At 43.9% G+C, this 19,151-nt stretch overlaps 2 protein-coding genes across 6 annotated transcripts in view; one reads left to right on the top strand and one right to left on the bottom strand.

The window, feature by feature from the left end:
• Positions 1-2,815: 2,815 nt before the first annotated feature.
• Positions 2,816-6,946, top strand: GRWD1 (glutamate rich WD repeat containing 1). The gene is made up of 7 exons (XM_058180758.1): positions 2,816-3,062; positions 3,762-3,879; positions 4,489-4,651; positions 4,754-4,967; positions 5,053-5,195; positions 5,804-6,001; positions 6,323-6,946. Exons 1-7 carry the CDS (start codon positions 2,843-2,845, stop codon positions 6,632-6,634), a joined length of 1,368 nt encoding a protein of 455 aa, XP_058036741.1. The 5' UTR covers positions 2,816-2,842; the 3' UTR covers positions 6,635-6,946.
• Positions 6,947-9,758: 2,812 nt separating this feature from the next.
• Positions 9,759-19,151, bottom strand: part of TSEN34 (tRNA splicing endonuclease subunit 34) — a 34,622-nt gene continuing 25,229 nt past the window's right edge. For 2 of the 5 annotated variants that reach the window (XM_058180764.1, XM_058180759.1), the window contains exons 2-5: positions 17,182-17,438; positions 15,719-15,887; positions 11,196-11,450; positions 9,759-9,994 (exon numbers count right to left, since the gene is read on the bottom strand). In XM_058180764.1, the coding sequence (XP_058036747.1) occupies positions 9,807-9,994; positions 11,196-11,450; positions 15,719-15,887; positions 17,182-17,430 (861 nt within the window). In that variant the 5' untranslated portion in view covers positions 17,431-17,438 and the 3' untranslated portion in view covers positions 9,759-9,806. Of the gene's footprint in view, positions 9,995-11,195; positions 11,451-15,718; positions 15,888-17,181; positions 17,439-18,414; positions 18,629-18,743; positions 19,013-19,151 lie in introns of those variants that run through there. The other 3 variants (XM_058180761.1, XM_058180760.1, XM_058180762.1) reach the window with 3 other exon arrangements.

The following is a 19,151-nucleotide window of genomic DNA, read 5'->3' as shown; positions in this document are numbered from 1 at the left end:
TTTTGCTGGAAGTAGGGGGGAAAAAGAGTCTTTTTTTCTTTACTAATTATACATTCTTGCAATAGCAGCTTCATTTCTCAGGAAATAATGGAGCAGGTTCAAACTTTCACAGAAAGCACAACTTCAATGAGGAAATAGTTTTTTTTCTCCAAAATATCTGAAAATTGGGGTTGCATAAGGGCACTCAAGTGCTGTACCTATTCAGAGACACCTATTCCTCTATTGCTGCTGGTGTGCCTTATGAGTTTTGAAGCTTTTTGTCACATGCATTGATGCAGTTTGTTAATTTTGTATTTCTGTCCAAATGGTTCGTATACATATTACGAAATCTTGGCAACCCCTGATCCTTTGATCTGGGCTTTGCTGTTGTCCACTAAACAATGATTTAAAAAAAAACCCTAGTCATATTATATAATTGACTGCCTTGGCTCAGAATTGCATTTTTCTTTATATATTGTATTTTATATATTGTGTTGTGTTGTGTGTGTGTGTGTGTGTGTGTATATATATATATATATATATATATATATATATATATATATATATATATATATATATATATATATATGTATGTATGTATATATAATTTTCTGTTGAAACCCAGAAATATGAGGAAACCACTGCAAGATGATGCTAAAGCAAACAGATAATTACTGCTATTATTAATGCAAAATGTTTAGCTGAAAAACATTAACAGCTGAGCCTGAGAAGAAACGTCTCAAGTGGGAGATATTGCAAGCCATTCAGCAGCCCTTTTAAACCTAATTGATATGGCTGAGCTGAACTCTCTGTTACCATGGAGATTAAACCAACTGGACTTCTCGGGGGTATCTAAATTGCGGTGGAATCATCTGCCCTGTCCCAAAATGCCGTTTCTTGTCTCTGCCCACATTGAAAATGGCCTCCGTGAATCTTCTGTATCTGTAAAAGGATTACAGAAGCACTTTTTAAAAAGATGGCTGCCCAACGCCCTTTTCTAAGATGGCGGCCTTCCAAAACAAGGCAGGCACAACCTACCCACACTCAAAAGTGGTAGAGCTTTAAGGTTTTCAAATATGAATGGGAAGTGTTCATGTCTGAAGGATGAGACAATGAGTTTTTGATGATCATCCTGTGTTTCCCTTGAGCAAATATATCTACTACTAGTTTGCCCTAACAAATAGGATGCTGTCTCTTTTCCTTTAAGCAACATGAATGTACTTCCTTGAAAGTCTTAATTGGAATCTCAAGAGGGAGGGAGACTAAGTGATGCTTACATGCTATGATAGATGATAGGTAGATAGATAGATGATACAAGAAGATATAGACAGACAGACAGATGATACAAGATGAGATAGGTAGGTAGGTAGCAGTGGTGGGCTTCAAAATTTTTTACTACCGGTTCTGTGGGTGTGGCTTGGTGGGCATGGCAGGGGAAGGATACTGTAAAATCTCCATTCCCTCCCCAATCCGGGTGAAGGATACTGCAAAATCCACGTTTCCGCCCCATCAATTGGGACTAGGGAGGCAGAGAATAGATGGGGGCGGGGCCAGTCAGAATTTTTACTACCAGTTCTCCGAAATACTCAAAATTTCCATTGCTGGTTCTCCAGAACTGGTCAGAACCTGCTGAAACCCACCTCTGGTAGGTAGGTAGATGATAGATAGTAGATAGATAGATAGATAGATAGATAGATAGATAGATAGATAGATAGATAGATAGATAGATAGATAGATAGATAGATAGATAGATAGAAAGAGCGAGCTAGAGAGAGATGAGGGAGAGATGATAATGATGGATATAGACAGTGTGTGATAGGTGATAGGAAGATAGACAGACAAGACAGACAAATTCAACATTTATCGGTTGCAATTCGAAGTCCAGCAATTTGTCTCAATTTATGATGGCCATATGAGGAGACAGCTAGGGAAAGAATGGGTCTCTGAGGCTTGCTCCTAAGGGGAGAGGTGCTGGAGGCAAAACTGCCAGGGATTGGTACCCTGGATTGCCGGAGAGATGCCTGCCTAGTGTGGGGTTGCAAGCGATGCCCAACTTCTGAAGGCAAGTTGTTCTACTGATTGTTCTGACAGTTAGGGAGTTTCTCCTTAATTCCAGGTTTCTTCTCTCCTTGCTTAATTTCCATTGTTTCTTGTCCTGCTTTGTAAAATAAGTTGACTCCCTCTTCTTTGTGGCAGTCCCTTAGATACTGGAACACTGCTACCATGTCCCCCCTAAAAATCCTTCTCTTCTCTAGACTAGCCCAATGAAAATCCTGCAACCATTTTTCATGTTTTTGTCTCCAGACCTTAAATTGTATTAGTTGCTCTTCTTTGCAAGTCAAATTATTATTATTATTTTTAAAAATCTGCCTAATATGCATTATAATAGTTGGATATAAATATATGTATGTATACTGTATACAGTTTTATGTATTTATTCAATTTCCACAGGTATAACGCCCATCTCTGAAAAGCGACTCTGAGCGGCTTGCAATTAAAAGTACCAATACACGTACACACAACGGCGTTCTCTCTAGACTGGCAACAAAATCCTCACTGCAAAGGACTTTCCAGATCTCAGGGACTTAAAAATAACAGATGCACCTCAACTTCCTTTCTTTGCACTCCTTTTGTCACTCCTGTTTTTCGTGAGCTAAAGAGTTCATTGGACCTCTGCATCTCTAGATATGCTCTATTTCGGAAGCTAGTCACTGCTTTAAAGTACTGTTTATTCTGTAAATCTTTGCATCCCCGTGGTCCGTATTCCATCTCTAACTTTGCTAAATATCTTAAGGGCGTCGTATCTCTACGATGCTGAAGTCAAAGCGTGACGTGAAGGGCGGAGCTTGCGCCCTTTTTCAAGATGGAGGAATCCTGCACGTGGGAAGAGGAGAACCCTGCTTCCAGCAGCGGGAGTAGCGGCAGCAGCGATGAAGTGGAAGATATGGAGATGGAGGAAAAAGAGGAGAAGAAGCAAGGAAAGCAAGGAGCTTATGTGCCAGGAAAAGGTCCCCCACCAGCCCCTGGAGAAGAGCTGGTAATGGACGAAGGCGCATATCGACTCTACCATCGGGCAGGCACGGGTAGGAAGAATCGGGCAATTCTCACGTTAGGTTGAAGAAGGACGTGATCACGGGCAAGAGGGAAAAACAGGGAGTGTGAATCGCTAGTAATGCAAACTGAAAATTAGGGCTCGGCATTTGCTAAATGGAGGAATTTAGGAATTCAGTTTTCCATCCTTCCGAAATCGGTAAAATGAGGACCCAGATTGTTGGGGGCAATATGTTGAACCACTTAAGAGATGGCTGTAAAGCACTGTGAAGCCGTATATAAGTCTAAGTGCTGTTGCTATTGCTAATTGAGTAAAGTGGTATGTAAGTCTAAGTGATAGTTTCTCTGTTGCTGTGGCTTGAAGTTTGTTTTACTTCAGTTCCCATAATTTCAGGGATCAGTTCTGGATTATCCTGGCTGGTAATTGCAAGTATTGAACTCTAGACAGTCAAGAAAGGATCAAATAGGAAAAGGCAGTAATAGAAGTTCCATTTAATCCTGAGGTATCAGACAGAGAGGATAGGGTAAAGTGCCTTCCAAATACTTTGGAATTTGTAGAATCTGCATTGCAAATAGAACCTGAGAGCTATTTTGTAAGACTATATACTCACCACATGTTTAATAAAATGCAACCCAATGTTTGCATATTAAGAAAGAAGATGAGGTGAATGAGATATTAGAAGTAAACATCTAGATAAATGGTCCAGATAAATGAGGTCCTTCTGTTGCAGGGGCTCCTTGCCTGAGCTTCGACATCTTGCATGATGCCCTTGGGGACAACAGAACTAGCTACCCACTGAGCCTTTTCCTTTGTGCGGGAACACAAGCCGAAACAGCCCAGGCGAACAGGTGAGTACTTGGGATGGACAAGTACAAGTAATCCTTGACTTAGAAACCAAAGTGATAGTGGAACTGGAAAAAGTGATCTACTATCAATTCTCACAGTTATGACTATCACAGCTTCTCCACAGCCATATGATCAAAAATTGAGCATTTGGCAACTGGCATGTATTTATGATGTTTGTGGAGGCCTATGGTGACGTGATCACCATCCCAGCTGACTTCGGACAAGCAAAGTCAATGGAGAAGTTGAATTCACTTAACAACTGCAGCAATTTGCTTAACAACCATGGCAAAAGATTGTAAAATTGGGCATGGCTCATTGAACAACGGCTTGCTTAGCCACAGACGTTCGGGACCCAATAATGGTCCTATGCTGAGGACTATTTTATTGTAGGCTAAGCTGACAATCAGCTGAATGAGCGAAGAAGAAAATCTTCCATAGCCTGATACTTACTAAAAGTATTTGATTCCAACTCCCATCCTTCCAAAACCGCATGGCCCACCGTATGATGGGATCTGAATCCAGCACAACTGGTTTTAGGTTGGGGAAAGGTAACAGTCTTATCAATCCATTTAATAACATTTTTCCTCCCTCCCACCCTAATAAACCCACAGGTTGCTAGTGATGAAAATGCACAATCTCCATGGCACCAAGTCATCTTGCAAAAATTCTTCTGAGTCTGAGAGTAGCAGCGAGAGTGAAGATGACGATGAAGACAAGAAACCCCAGCTAGAATTGGCCATGGTTCCCCACTATGGAGGGATTAACAGAGTGCGAGTATGGAATGCTTCCTGCTGTCTTTCCCATTTATTTTTGCTTCCTTCGATAAAACTGTTTTCCCCTTAATGCTACCCTGCTATTTCCCCCCCTCCCCCCCAGGTGACAGAGCTGGGAGAGACTCAGGTAGTTGCTGCTTGGTCTGAGAAAGGGCAGGTGGATATATATGATCTTCAGTGCCTCTTAGTGGCTGTTTCTGACCCCCAAGCGATGGCAGTCTTCTTGCGAGAACAGCAGGCCAAGATCAAGCCCATCTTCTCATTTACTGGACATATGTCAGAGGGCTTTGCCATGGACTGGTCCCCTAAGAAACCAGGTAATGGGAGAAGGGAAAGATAGATGTAGGAGATGAGAATGGATGAAGTCTGGTTCATGATATTTTGGATATTGTTTTGTTGTAGGCACTCTTTTGACTGGGGACTGCAATAAAAATATCCATCTATGGACACCCAAGGAGGATGGATCGTGGTTTGTAGATCAGCGGCCTTTCACAGCCCACACAGCATCAGTGGAAGACATACAGTGGTCCCCAAATGAAGCTACAGTAAGTTATTGATAACTTGGTGTGTGCAAGTTTGCAAGTTGCTCATAGGGAAGAGACGGTTTCAATAAACCTCATTTATTTTAAGAGACACCTTAATAAAAAAAAAACATCCTTTTAGCTGATTGACTAAGCTATTGTTTCTCCATCTTGGAAATTTTTAAGATTTGTGGATCACAAGTTCCAAAATTTCCTAGCCAGCATTTTCTAAACTTTTGGACCTATTGGTTTTTATTTGGCAATAAATAAAACTGAACACATTAGGACACATTTCCAAGTAAGAATGCCTAACTGTGCTGCATTATGTTGTATTTTTATTTCTTCCTTCTTTCTAAATAAGCTTTGTAGTATACACCAAGAAGGTGCAATAGATACAGACGAAAAATACTGTATCTTATTATTTGTATAAAACCAACCCTTTGGAATTGTGGAAATTTCAGGGAACTTTGATTCAGAGGTCTATTTATTTGTAAAAGACATTCACATGCAAAAGTAAATTAGATCTCTTCTTCCTTTAGGAATATACAGCAGAGAGCAACAGCAGCCTGTTGGGGACCTAAGAAAGCTTAGACCCCCTTGTTGAGAAATGCTTTTTTGTATCCCTGGATTAGGTTTTTGCTTCATGTTCAGCTGATGCCTCCATCCGCATCTGGGACACACGGGCTGCACCAGGAAAAGCCTGCATGCTGACCACCAGCAAAGCGCACGATGCAGACGTCAATGTGATCAGTTGGAACCGAAATGAGCCCTTCATTGTCAGCGGTGGCGATGATGGGATCCTAAGGATTTGGGATCTGAGGCAGTTCCAGGTGAGCTGATGGATTCCTGCTGCCGGATGAAGTATAGAATAATCATGACTTATGATATGTTGTTTATTTTATTGTTCTATTATTTTACCTGTTTTGTTTACTTCTTCTTTTTCTTCTTTTTTATTGTTGCAAGATCCTAGATGAGATAAGTGGCAATTAAATTTAATAAATTATAGCTTTTGGCTTCTGTGTTGCGCAATCCCAGAGTAATTGGGTTATTTAATGAACTCTATTTCAGTGAACATGGGCATCCTTTGCCCCCATTCTTATTATCTCGGCTTTCTTTAAACTCGGCAAATAATGGTCATTTTCTTCCCACAGAAAGGTTCAGCGGTTGCCACCTTCAAACAACACACTGCGCCCATCACATCAGTGGAATGGCACCCCACCGATAGCGGTGTCTTTGCTGCCTCTGGGGCCGATGACCAAGTGACTCAGTGGGACTTAGCTGTGGAACGTGATGAAGAAGGAGAGGTTGAGGACCCCGCCTTGGCTACCATCCCACCCCAGCTGCTCTTCGTTCACCAGGGAGAGAATGATATCAAGGAGCTGCATTGGCACCCACAATGCCCTGGTACCCTCATCTCCACCGCCTTGTCTGGGTTCAACATCTTTCGAACCATCAGTGTCTGAGGGATGCTTTCAAAATGGCCACCACTGTCTAAACTCAGACGGCACTTGCAGGGGTGGTCAAAGGAGTCAAGATGGTACCCACCATTTTACATGTGCAATACATGCATGAAGAAGCTATCATTCTGCTATAAAAAAGAGAAAATCCAAAACAGGCTTTTTTATGTCGACAGAACTGCCCCAGGGAATATGTCAGCTTCTGTAATCTATTATATCCATAATGTACACTGGGAAGGAAACTATTTTGAAATAGATGCAAAAAATATGTTTTAACTATAAATTATTTTGGAAATAAAATTCTGTGATTAAGCACTCTGAGACTGAGTTTTGAGAAAAACCTGGGATGGGTGCATTAAAATCTCCATGCTTTGTTAGATATTCAGAAATGCTAAGGTTGTACAAGACCTAGATTGAAAGAGAAATATATCTCCAGAAAAGGGAAATAAGCTTTCTGCTAAAATACTTTTATTTTGTACAGTTAGTCCTTTTTTATTTTATTTTTTTATTTTTGTTTACATTTATATCCCGCCCTTCTCCGAAGACTCAGGGCGGCTTACAGTGTATAAGGCAATAGTCTCATTCTATTTGTATATTTTTTTACAAAGTCAACTTATTGCCCCCCCAACAATCTGGGTCCTCATTTTACCTACCTTATAAAGGATGGAAGGCTGAGTCAACCTTGGGCCGGGCTTGAACCTGCAGTAATTGCAGGCTACTGTGTTCTAATAACAGGCTTCGTAACAGCCTGAGCTATTCCGGCCCCTGTAAGTCCTTGACTTACAACAACATTTGGGATCAGAATTTTAATTTCTAAGGCTATTGTTAAGTGAGTGATGCCTAATTTTAAACCCCCCCCCTCCAACACAGTTGAGTGAATCACTGCAATCACTAAAGATTCCAGCTTCCTCCATTGACTGTCAGAAACCAGCTGGGAAGGTCTCAAATGGGGATCACGTGATCCTGGAACACTGCAGCTGTTGTAAGTAGATGCCAGTTGCCAAGCACCCAGATTTTGATTATGTGACCATGGAGCTGCTGTGATTGTTCATAAATGCGAGGACTGGTTGTAAGTCACTTTTTTCAGTGCCACTGTAACTTCAGTCACTAAATGAATGGTTTCAAGTCGAAGACTAATTGCATAGAGCAACATTTCTCAACCTGGGCAACTTTAAGATGTGTAGACTTCAGCTTCCAGAATTCCGATTTGAGAAACATTGGTAGAGAAGGTAAATGCTGGCTTTTGTGTTATTTTCCCATTCTGCACTTAGTCATTAGATTCCAGCTTGTGCTACTTGCAACACGATCTCTTTTCTCTGTTTGAAAAGACCAAATGTCTTTTAAGTTGTTGCAACAGTGCTATCTATCCCAGGGCCCCCCAATCCTCGGTCCATGGACTGGCATCGGTCTACGGCATGCTGGTCTGAACAAACAAGCGAAGCCCCATTGATGGGGTGCAAAGAGTATGCAAAACCATGCCCCCTCCTGTCCAAGGAAAAACCTCTCCACAAAACCGGTTCCTGATGCCCAAAAGGTTGGAGGCCACTGATCTAACCTAACAAGATATCAGCCTTTCTAGCTACTGCCCTGAGAATGTGTTGAGCAACAGCTCTCCTTGTTTCCAACTAGCAGGAGCCATGAAAGATGGGGTCAAATCAAACTATAGGTGGTAAAACTTTTTTAACAACTGCCTGCTGAGTACATATGTACAGCTCTTGCGGACTTCAACACCAGGTAACATGGGTCAAGAGATTGCATGAATTGTAATCCAAGATACTAGGAGGACACTAAGCTACCTACCCCATTGTTAGAAAAATACGTTGGAAATTCTAGGCACAGTAGACATGCTCAACCGGACACCTTTCTGATGTTATTAACGGTAACAGAGAGCAACCATTACCTGATAGGAATTACTTGGAGTTTACCTCAGCAACTGCTTTTACAACATTACATTCTAAAGCACCATGCATATATGTAAAACATTAAGGTGGCCAAGAGTATTTTTATAGTCGATACGCCTAAATGTAATGATTATAGGTCCTTAAGTTAAGACCACTTATTCAGTGACCAAAGTTACAACGATGCCTAACAAGGGATACCTACAACCGGCTCTCCCAAGCTGAGGCTGTTAAAAGTGTCTGTGGTCATGTGACCAAGGTTAGACACTTGGTAACCGCCTTGCAACTATGATGGCTGCAGCATCCTACCGTCAATCAGCATTTGCAACTTTCCCTGCCAGTTTCCCAAAAGCAGAGCCAATATGGAACTGGCAGGAGGTTGCAGGTCACTCCCACAGCTGTTTTGCCTGCCCATACTTTATAATGTCTACCTGCGGCACCTGCCCACGGTACCTATCCATGGTCTGTAGTGCCCATATGCCTACCAAAGCCCTGACCTGCTGGCCTGGAATTCTGCCTCTTCCCACATAGCAATCAGATAGGTCCTCACTTAATTTGCTTGATGTTGAGTTCATGATGGCACTAGAGACTGGTAAATTGCTGCTGAATCATATGTGATCACACTTTTCAACAGCATCACTTAGCAACCAAAATTCCAATCCCAATTGCCATGATAATTCAGACTAATGTCAACGTAACACACTTCCTCACCCCAGATGTATTGAGACTACAACTCTGAGCATTCCCAGTACTTTTACACATGATATCTGAGAATTCTGGGAACTCTGGAACAGAGCTTCCCAATCTTTCTGGCTTTATGTACCAGCAGTGGGGGAGAGGGTTTGGTTCCACATGAGCAGCTGGCAAGTGCGCTGGTAGCTCCATTTGCATCAGTGGTAGGCACGCACTCATGCAAATGGAGCATGCACGTACCTGCTCACCTAAGTGAGGCTATGTGCACACATCACTTCCACAGCCTTGTTCTGAAAATCTCACAGCCCAGTAGTGAGCCGCGGCCCGGGGGTGGGTAGGTTTGGGGACCCCTGCTCTGGAAGACAAAGAATAGGCAACAGTCCAAGCATACTGAATTTATGTTTTACCAACACAAAGTCGTGAAAGCGACTGGCTGTGAAGGGTCCTGGATTGGGGCTGAAAGGCGAAAACAGAAGCTCCATCCCATAATTGGTTGCCCTGACTTAGTCCAACCATATCCTAACAATTCCAGACCTCACCATTGTTGGAAATGGCAATCCTAGGATCCAAGCCTTTTCTCCCTGTTCTCACTGCATTCCGCTCCACTGTAGGGATGTATATGCTACAGTCCCTTCCTGTTCCACTGAACAGAGCAAGATTGTCTTCTTGACATTGGTGCCAAGGCGTCCAGCACTGATGATGTCACACAGAGAGATGGGTGCATCTTTGGAAAAACAGAGTGCGATGTAATGGGCGTGGAACCTCATGGGATCACCTGTCAAGAGAAGAGAGAAGAGTTAGCAAAGCCGTAAGGATGGCCTCAACATGATGTCCGCAACACTGGCTCATTAGGTAGCATGAAAGAAAACCTGCTTTATGTACTTCTCATCAACAGAAAAGCAAAAATTGTTCTTAATAGCTATTTTTCCCTGCCAGAAAATTGCTGGAATAGTTTGCTCAGGATTTCTTCATAGTCTGCATGCGCAAACTCATTCTTAAAAAGCCCTGGGATAGCTACAGTTAAATAGGCAACTTTTAATATGTAGAGCTAGTTAAATTAATGAAAAAAAGGAGGCAGATATTCCTTAATACATGAGCTTTGGGGGATGACCTATTATAAATGCCTTTATTTGACAGCCTTGTCTGCTAAAGTCTCAGACATCTGGAGAGTAACAATTTCAGGAAGATGGACTGCAGCAGTTTTGAGGAAGTCTATTTCACTCCCTATTTGTGAAATCCCCATTCCCACTCCAATATCCTTTTTACTTTTCCTGTCTGTACAACTCACATACAGAATGACAGTAACATTGTAATAAGCCATCATGTGGTTCTGTCTTAACATGTTCTGGTTTATAATCCCTATGTGCTACAAACATTGATTTATATCTTAAAATATGGGGTAAACCCAGGGTATCATGGCTTCACACTTAGCCCAGAGACAAAAATGAAGGGACACTTGTTTAGCTATATTTGCCTTCACTTCCTCACAGATAGAAAGTTTAAGTCATCATTCTTCACCTGAGGAGGCTCCCTCAAAGGACTCAATACAGGTAGTCCTTGACTTACAACCACAATTGAGCCCAAAATTTATGTTGCTAAGTGAGAAATCTGTTGAGCGAGTCTTGGCCCATTCTCTCACCACATTTCTTAAGTGAATCATTGCATTTATTAAATTAGTAACACAGTTGAGTCAAAAGCTTCTCCAATGACTTTGCTGGTCAGAAAGTTGCAGGTGATCACATGACCCCAAGACACTGCAACCGTCATAAACATGAGTCAGTTGTCGAGCATCCAAACGTAAATCACGTCACCATGGGGATGCTGCAATGGTCATAAGGGTGAAAAATTGTCATAAGTCACTTTTTTCAGTGCTGTTGTAACTTCAGTCACTAAGCAAACCATTGTAAACCGAGGACCACCTGTACAGTTCCCACACACAAACATTCTTGTAAATTCTCTGCGAAATCTGCCTTCACCTGGATAAACGAGGAAGTCACCTCCAAATTTGCTCCCGGTTGTGACGTAATAACCTCGTTCCCAGAGGTCCCGGAAAATGAGGTAGCGCGTTTCATGAAGCTCTTGACCAGCATAAGGCCAAAACTGAGATGCCACATGCCAGTCTACTGTTTCTTCTTGAGTTAACGGAGCCCGTGCAGTGGGGAGTTGGATCATCATTGATTCTCGGGGAAGTACAAAACAGGAACCAGACTCTGCAGGCTGTACAAGGGGATCTAGGAAAGGAAGAAGAGGTCATCTAATTTTTCATTTGAACGTCTTTAGTAAATGAACAGATTCCTGCCCAGACATAATAGGCCAAAAAAACAACAACCCACATCTCTCCTCGGGATGCAGCTCAATCAAAGTCCCTCAAATTTCTACAATTACAATTTTTTCTGCATACAGGTGGTCCCAATGGTGAAATTTGAGCTGGTTTGCTATTGGTTCGCTGGTTGTGCATACGTGCCAAACGCATGCTGCATGCACATGTGCAGTGCGCGCCAAAAGGAGGCTCGGGAAGGTAAGTAGAACAGTGGGGGTGGGGGAAAATCAAGTGTGCCACATGATTTAGCTTCTCTAGAAAGCAGGATTTCCTGCTTTCTAGCAAAGCTAAACCCTGCGGCACAGCTGATCACTGGAGATACCGGTTCGTAGAAACCAGTAGCTTTTTTTTTACTACCAGTTCGCTCGAACCAGTAGTTTTATCACTACCAGTTCGCCTGAACCGGAGTGAACCAGTGAACTGAACTGGAGTGAACTGAACCCTGGGTAGTCCTCAACTTAGAACCAGTAGCTTAGCAACCATTCAAAGCTTTGAGAGACCTACCTGGGGGGATATTTACAACCTGGATTCGAAGTTCCAATGGATGCCCCTGTCACATGACCAGATTTTGAATACTCAGCAATTAGGTAACATTTGCAGTGTCCCAAGATCCTGTGATTTCATTTTATGACAGTTGTGCCAAGACGTGATGTTTACTTCCAGTTTTCAGCAAAGATGTGTCCACAGCAAGTCATTGCTAAATGACCCTGGTGTTTAATGATCACAGCTATTTGCTTAATGACTATCACAAAAAAATCACAAAGCTATGACTGTGATGGACAGTCTCCATTATGGTTGTAACTAGTGCATTCTCTACATGAGGGGTGTCAAACTCAATTTCATTGAGGGCTGCATCAGGATTGTGTTTGACTTCGGGGGCTCAGGGACGGCGTGGCCAACTTGACATCACTCATGTCAGGGGCGCCTGTGATGGTCTGAGTGCTCTGCCAGAGAAAACGGAGTGGCCCTCCTGAGGTACGTTTTCACTGGCAGAGGCACCACAGGTTAGTTCACTGTTTCCAGGGCGGCCCCACGGGCCAGATCTAAGCACCCTGTGGGCTGGGTCCATCCTGTGGGCCTTGGGTGAGATTCCTGATCTACATAAGGTTTTTTTAAACCAAATATTGAAAAATAATAATTTGTCACTTTTGTCATAAATAAAATTCCACTTTGTACGCCCTGCTGTCTGTACCTGTAAATAGGAGAAAGCATGGGCAGAACTGTAGAGCAGGAGGTTCTATGGTATTATTAGTAGTAAATATCAACAGCTAAATTTAATCTTGGATCTACTGCTGTGATGGGTCAAAAAATGCTCCTGGGTGTGGATATTATATCAAGCAGTTTATAATACTATTGTGTTTCCTCCAGAATAAGACCAGGTCTTATATTTTTGGGGGCTCCAAAATAAGCACTAGCGCTTATTTTTAGGGAAATACGATTTCAAGGATGGGCATCCCACCCCCCGCCGCATGCATAAGAGACGGCAAACGTGCAGGGACTGACAATATCCGGCAGCAGTTGCAGCCTGCCAGTCCCTTGGTCGGCGCACTCTGGGGCTGCACAGCCCGCACAGCGCAGGTGAGTTGATACTCTGTCCAAGCAGCAGGCAGAGGCAGAGGCATGGGAAAGGGGAAAGAAACAGGCAATCCGCATGCACGCAAAGATGAGCCTCCTGTGGCCGGCCGGCTGCTCCATCCCACTGACTCCCGGTTTTCCCACAGCCTGTGCGGCACGTCCGGATTGCCTCCCTTCCCTCCTGCGCCTCTGCCAACATCTGCTACCGGTACCACTGCATGAAGATGAGCCTCCCGTGGCCAGTCCCACATCCCACCGACTCTTGGCTTTCCTGCGGCTGGTAAGTTGTGTCTGGATTGCCTGCCTCCCTCCTGCGTCTCTATCTTCGTATGCTGCTTGAACAGGGAATTAACTCACCTGTGCTGCATGGGCTATGGCTGATGCCAAACATTGTTGTCCCGCACAACTTGCCACCTCCTTCTGGCCACACCTTGCCATCTGCTGGCCACACCCACCACCTTTACAAGGACTTATTTTGGGGGTAGGGCTTATATTAGGTACATGCTTAAAAACCAGGTTAGGACTTATTTTTGGGGAAACAGAATAAGAACTGTCAATCTCAGGAGGGTAGTTTGGAGCAGAAATATGTTAGCCCCTCAAGCAGAATCCTTGGGATTATCATAGTCTGCAGGATCCAATCAAGTTCGGTCATCGGGATCAGAGGTTTTGACTTCCAAGCTTTCAGACTTGCAGGAGCCTACCCGCAGAGATCTTCTCTTTAGCAGAGTGTGCTAGAGAACAGACAGTCTGCTAGAGCAGCGGTCACCAACCGGTGGTCCACAAGAAAATTTTGGTTGTCCGTGGATAAATCTTCGTATTTTTGCCAGTGCATCCTGGTAGAGGAACTGCTTCGAGATGACCAATGGACCAGTCCTGTGAGCGTGATTACTACAGCTCTAGAATATGGCCGTGGCGGGGCTGGAAATCTCTGCCCTGGGGTGGCTCATACAATACGCAAAAAGGAGCGCAGCCCTCTCCATCCAGAATGAAATAATGGTGCTGTTGCTGCGGCAGGAGAGGGGCGCTGCAAGCGGGCCGAAGCAGCGATTGCAATGGCTGAAAGCTGTGGAAGCAAAGCACTACTTAAACTGGTGTGACATCAGCACTCCAGCTCAGTATATTTGCGCCAGCCAATGGTGCAAAGCAGCCGTCGTCTCCTGCCGCTTGGGACTCAGAGCAGTAAATGGCAACTGGTCCGGGGAGCAGCCAGATTTTGCTTTCCATTGCAGAGGCCAGATCGGCTCCTTGCAAGCTCTCGTCTCTCAAGGAGTTCGACCAGAGTTTCCCATGCCGCTTCAGCAAGTGCACCTCAAGAGACCAGAGCTTGCAGGGGGCCGATCTGGCATCCGCAATGGAGAACAAAATCCAGCTGCTCCCTGGACCAGACGCTGCTTACTGCTCTGAGTCCCAAGCGGCAGGAGACGACGGCTGCTTTGCACCATTGGCTGGCGCAAATATACCAAGGCAGAAGCTGATGCTGCACAAGTTCCCAATAGTGCTTCTCTCCTGCACTTCTTCCAGCTCTTGTTGGTGCTCGATGCACCTCGGTCTTTCAGGGAGATGCTTGACTTCCTCTCAGCTCCAAGACATTGGTTGGCCCATGAGATGAGAGAGAGAAAGAGAATCGGAGAGAATGAAAGGGAAAGAGACAGAGACAGAATGAGAGAGAGAGAATCAGAATGAGAGAGAGAAAAAGAATGGGCGAGAAAGAGAAAGGGAGGAGAGAGAGAAAGAGATGAGAGAGAATCAGAATGAGAGAGACAGAGAGAGAGAGAGAGAGAGACAGAATGAAAGAGAGAGAGAAAGTGGGAGAGAGGGGGGGGAGAGAGAGAGGGAGAGAGATGAGAGAAAATGAGAGAAAATGAGTGGGAGAGAGAGAGTGGGAGAGAGAGAGAAAGAGAAAGTGGGAGAGAGAGGGGATGGGGGGAAGAGTGCCTGAAGGACCCCATCCTGTCACTAGGAGTCCAGGCGCTTCAGCAAACGGTGCGCTGGATTCATATTAGTGGTCCACGGGATTTAAGATTATGAACTTGGTGGTCCCTGAGGTCCAAAAGGTTGGGGACCCCTGTGCTAGAGAGACGTTCCCTGAGGATGGGCTCCACCACAAGTCCAAAAGCTTGGAAGACAAAACCTCTGATCCCGGTGACCAATGCAGTTTGGATCCTGCAATATTATCCTGGAACATGTATATTTGCCTTCATTTGTGACATCTACCGTGTTTTCCCAAAAATAAGACCCTGTCTTATATTTTTTTGAACCCTGAAATAAGCGCTTGGCCTTATTTTCAGAGAGGTCTTATTATTTTGGAGCGCGTGGAGCAAGACAGGGATCCTCTTGCCGTCTTACCTGATTTCCAGCTCTGTCTCCCTAACCAGACGAAATGGCAGGGACCGGCTGCACATGGGTTTAAATATTTCGGAGTGGGAGGGTGGAGGTTATTTTCAGGGAGGTCTTATTTTCGGGGAAACATGGTACTCTGCTTAAGCACTACCTTCATTTAACAATGAAAAAATGACTCAGGATTGGTCCAACCTGTCCAATGGTTTCAGGGTTTCTAAACTCCAAATGAAAAATAATAATAACCAAATATACACACTGGCTCACCTCCTCCTTCTCCTTTCCTTTGCCATTTCTTTGCTCGGCCCTGGGTTATATGGTCTGCAAGAGACTCCAACATAGTTTTCTTCTGTTCTGCAGAGAGCCTCAGCTGCTCCTGGTAGTTCTCCTCTAGCTCTTTCTCATAGGCAACCACTTTCTCTGGGAATAAGGAGTCCTAGAGACACAAAGCAGCAAGCTCAATATACATAAGCAGCCTTCCAGTCAGGTTGGCCATTCCAGTTAGGGATACTGGAAGGGGACATGATTTATAAACGTCATTCCTTTCTCTGAGCTCCAGAATAATCCAAATCAGAGCTCTAATTTGCAACATTTATATGCAGCAAAATGAGGTACCACATATACACCTTCTGGATCATACATGGAAACATTCACTGCCAACTGAAAAGTAACATAAAAGCAAAAGGATCTATTGAAATTGCTTTGGAATTTTTACTACCTTGTTTTTAACAAAATTTTGGATAGCTCCCATTGGCAGCCAGAAATTATACACAACCATTCGTATTTAATTTTGCTGCACAAATAGGAAGAAATATCGTTTCTTCAGGAAGAGAAACTATAAAACATAAAACTGATGCCAACTTCTTGGATATTCCAATTGTGATGTTACATTTTGTCTGAGCTTATTTTACTTAACTGCACAGCTGGGGAGGAAGGGGGAAAAAAAGGATAAATGGCTGTTGGGGTGGGGGAAGAATACTACATCATAATTTCATTGCTGGAAGAAATTACAAGTAGTCTTTGATTTACAACATTTGTTTAGTGAGCATTTGAAGTTACAACAGCACTGAAAAAAGTGATTTATAACTGGTCCTTAGACTTCTGACTGTCAGAGAGTCCCGCGATCGTGTGATTAAAATTTGAGAGCTTGGCAACTGGCACGTATTTACGACAGTTGTAGCATCCTAGTGTATGTGATCACCATTTGTGACCTTCTCGGTCAGATTCCAACAAGCAAAATTCAATGGGAGACGCCAGACTTACTTACTGACTGCATGATTCACTTAATAACTGCAGTGATTCGTTTAACAACTATGACAAAACAAAATCATAAATTCGGGTACAACTCACTTAACAACCACTTTGCTTAGCAATGGGTATTTTGGCCTCAACTGCGGTTTTAAATCAAAGCCCACCTATAGAGGAATGTCTCAAAAACATTGTAGACCCGTGATGGCGAACCACGTGCCATAGGTAGCACACAGAGCTCTCTCTTTGCATGCACGCCGTCGCCAGCTCTCTTCCGCGTTCTGTCGCGTGCATGTACACCGGCCAGCTGCTGTCTTCTGGGTTCCAGTGCTCCGGTGCACGCTCCAGTTTCGGCACTCAGTGCTGAAAAGGTTAACTATCACTGTTGTAGACTATTGATCTCTACACTTTGCAGAGTTTGGGAACAAGGGAGCTTATCCTTCACTTTTAAATCAAAAATTAAAGGTTGGTTAAATCCTTACCTGGTTCCTCCCATGGCCAAGGGACTGAGATGTTGGGCTCCTAACCAGGGTTGCCAACCCCTTGTCCAATAACAGCTGAGCCTCTTCAGGAAGCAATTCCAAGGGCAGCCCAAGCCGCACATTCTGCCGTGGCTTCCGAGGCAATGCCCCTACCAGCACGCCGACAATGCGATGTTCCTCTCGGATTCGCCGCGCATCTGCGTAATTCCACACAAATGCCTTTCCCTCCAAGAGGTAGATTCGGATCATGCCTGAGCCTGCAACACCAGAAGATCGAAATAACAAGCTATTCAGGTATTTTTGATATGGAAGGTGGAAGGTTCAGCAATTCCTGGGGATTTCCTAGTAAGCTTTACAACAATTTTTAACACAAACAAGGTCCTTGTTATAGCTTTAGCTACCCTGTCGCCCACCAAAAATCTAACCCAAACAAAATGCATCGGATTGGGATAAAAGTACCTCCCCAATTTCTGTAAGGGAACATCAGAGCCTTCCAGTCCCAGCTCCAACCCTAAACTCAGCTATTTTATGGCTGACAGTATGTCCTTTATTATACAGATAATCCTTGACTTACAATCACAACTGAGCCCAAAATTTCTATAGCTAAGCAAGACAACTGTTAAGTCAGTTTTGTCCCATTTTACAACCTTTCTTGCCAGAGTTATTAAGTGAATAACTCCAGTTGTTAAGTTAGTAACATGGTTGTTACGTGAATCTCCCCGTTGACTTTGCTTGTCAGAAGATCACAGAAGGCGATCATATGACCCCAGGACATTGCAATTGCCATAACTGAATTTTGATCATGTGACCATGGGAATGCTGCAATGGTTGTAAGCGTGAAAAACAATCCTAAGTCACTTTTTTCAGTGCCACTGTAACTCAGAACAGTCACTAAACAAATAGTTGTAAGTTGAGGTCCTTTATTTCAGAAAACTCACTTTTGGTCCTTTATTTTAGACCTTTCACTTTTACTATTCAACTAGTACCACTTCATACAGTCTGACATCAGAATAGAATAGAATAGAATTTTATTGGCCAAGTGTGATTGGACACACAAGGAATTTGTCTTGGTGCATATGCTCTCAGTGTACATAAAAGAAAAGATACATTCATCAAGGTACAACATTTACAACAGCAATCCTGTTCGATACTTGCTTCTAATAATTTTATAGCTTCTTATACTTTATTTGTATCTTTATTTTTTTTATAAATAACTCGAAGCAGTGAACTTACCAATACTCCTTCCTCCTCCTATTTTCCCCACAACAACCCTGTGAGGTGGGTGAGCTGAGAGAGAGTGATTGGCCCAAAGTCACCCAGCTGACTTTTGTCCCTAAGGCAGAACTAGAACTCCTGTTTTCTAGCTGGATGCCTTAACCTCTAAACCGAGTTGGCTCCCAGTTCAGATGTTTTTATTAGAACACGCATTTTGTAAAGTTTTCTTCTTGGTTAGTTTTGCTCTTGAATTTTAAAGCAAAGTTACAAAGTTTCCCCCCCCCCCTTTCAGATTTGCATCTTTTTCAGGTTCGCCCCTTTTTCTTCCCCCAAGAAAAGATGCTCACCGCAGCTAGACTCTCCTCTCCCTTCCCTGTATTGCACCGGCAGCGCAAGCTTCCTGCGTTCGTGCAGACCGCGCAAACCTGGCCCTCTCCGACTCCCGCCTCCGCGGAGCTAAAGAAATCATCCAATCACCTTTTTAAGCCACCGGCCGAGCGGGTGGAAAGACTCTTCCCAGCACCAGTACGCAATGCAAGCAAAGGCCCCTGGCTGGTTTCCCAGAGGCAAAGGAGGGGCCGGACGAAAAGGGGAACTGAGCGGGGTGGGGGAAAGGGTGAGAAAGAGAGAAGAAGAAAAAAACACAGGCACGCTCGCTTGCAGACACGCTTGCTCCGGAGACACGAGAGACAGAGAGAGAGAGAGAAGCGGCGCTGGCCGATCCTTTTGCAAAGCAAAGGAAGCAATTGCGAGAG

This window comes from Ahaetulla prasina, chromosome 4 (genome assembly GCF_028640845.1).
Source record: "Ahaetulla prasina isolate Xishuangbanna chromosome 4, ASM2864084v1, whole genome shotgun sequence".
Lineage (NCBI taxonomy): Eukaryota > Metazoa > Chordata > Lepidosauria > Squamata > Colubridae > Ahaetulla > Ahaetulla prasina.
Note: the sequence above shows the minus strand (reverse complement) of the source record. Positions and strands in the feature narration are given on the sequence as shown.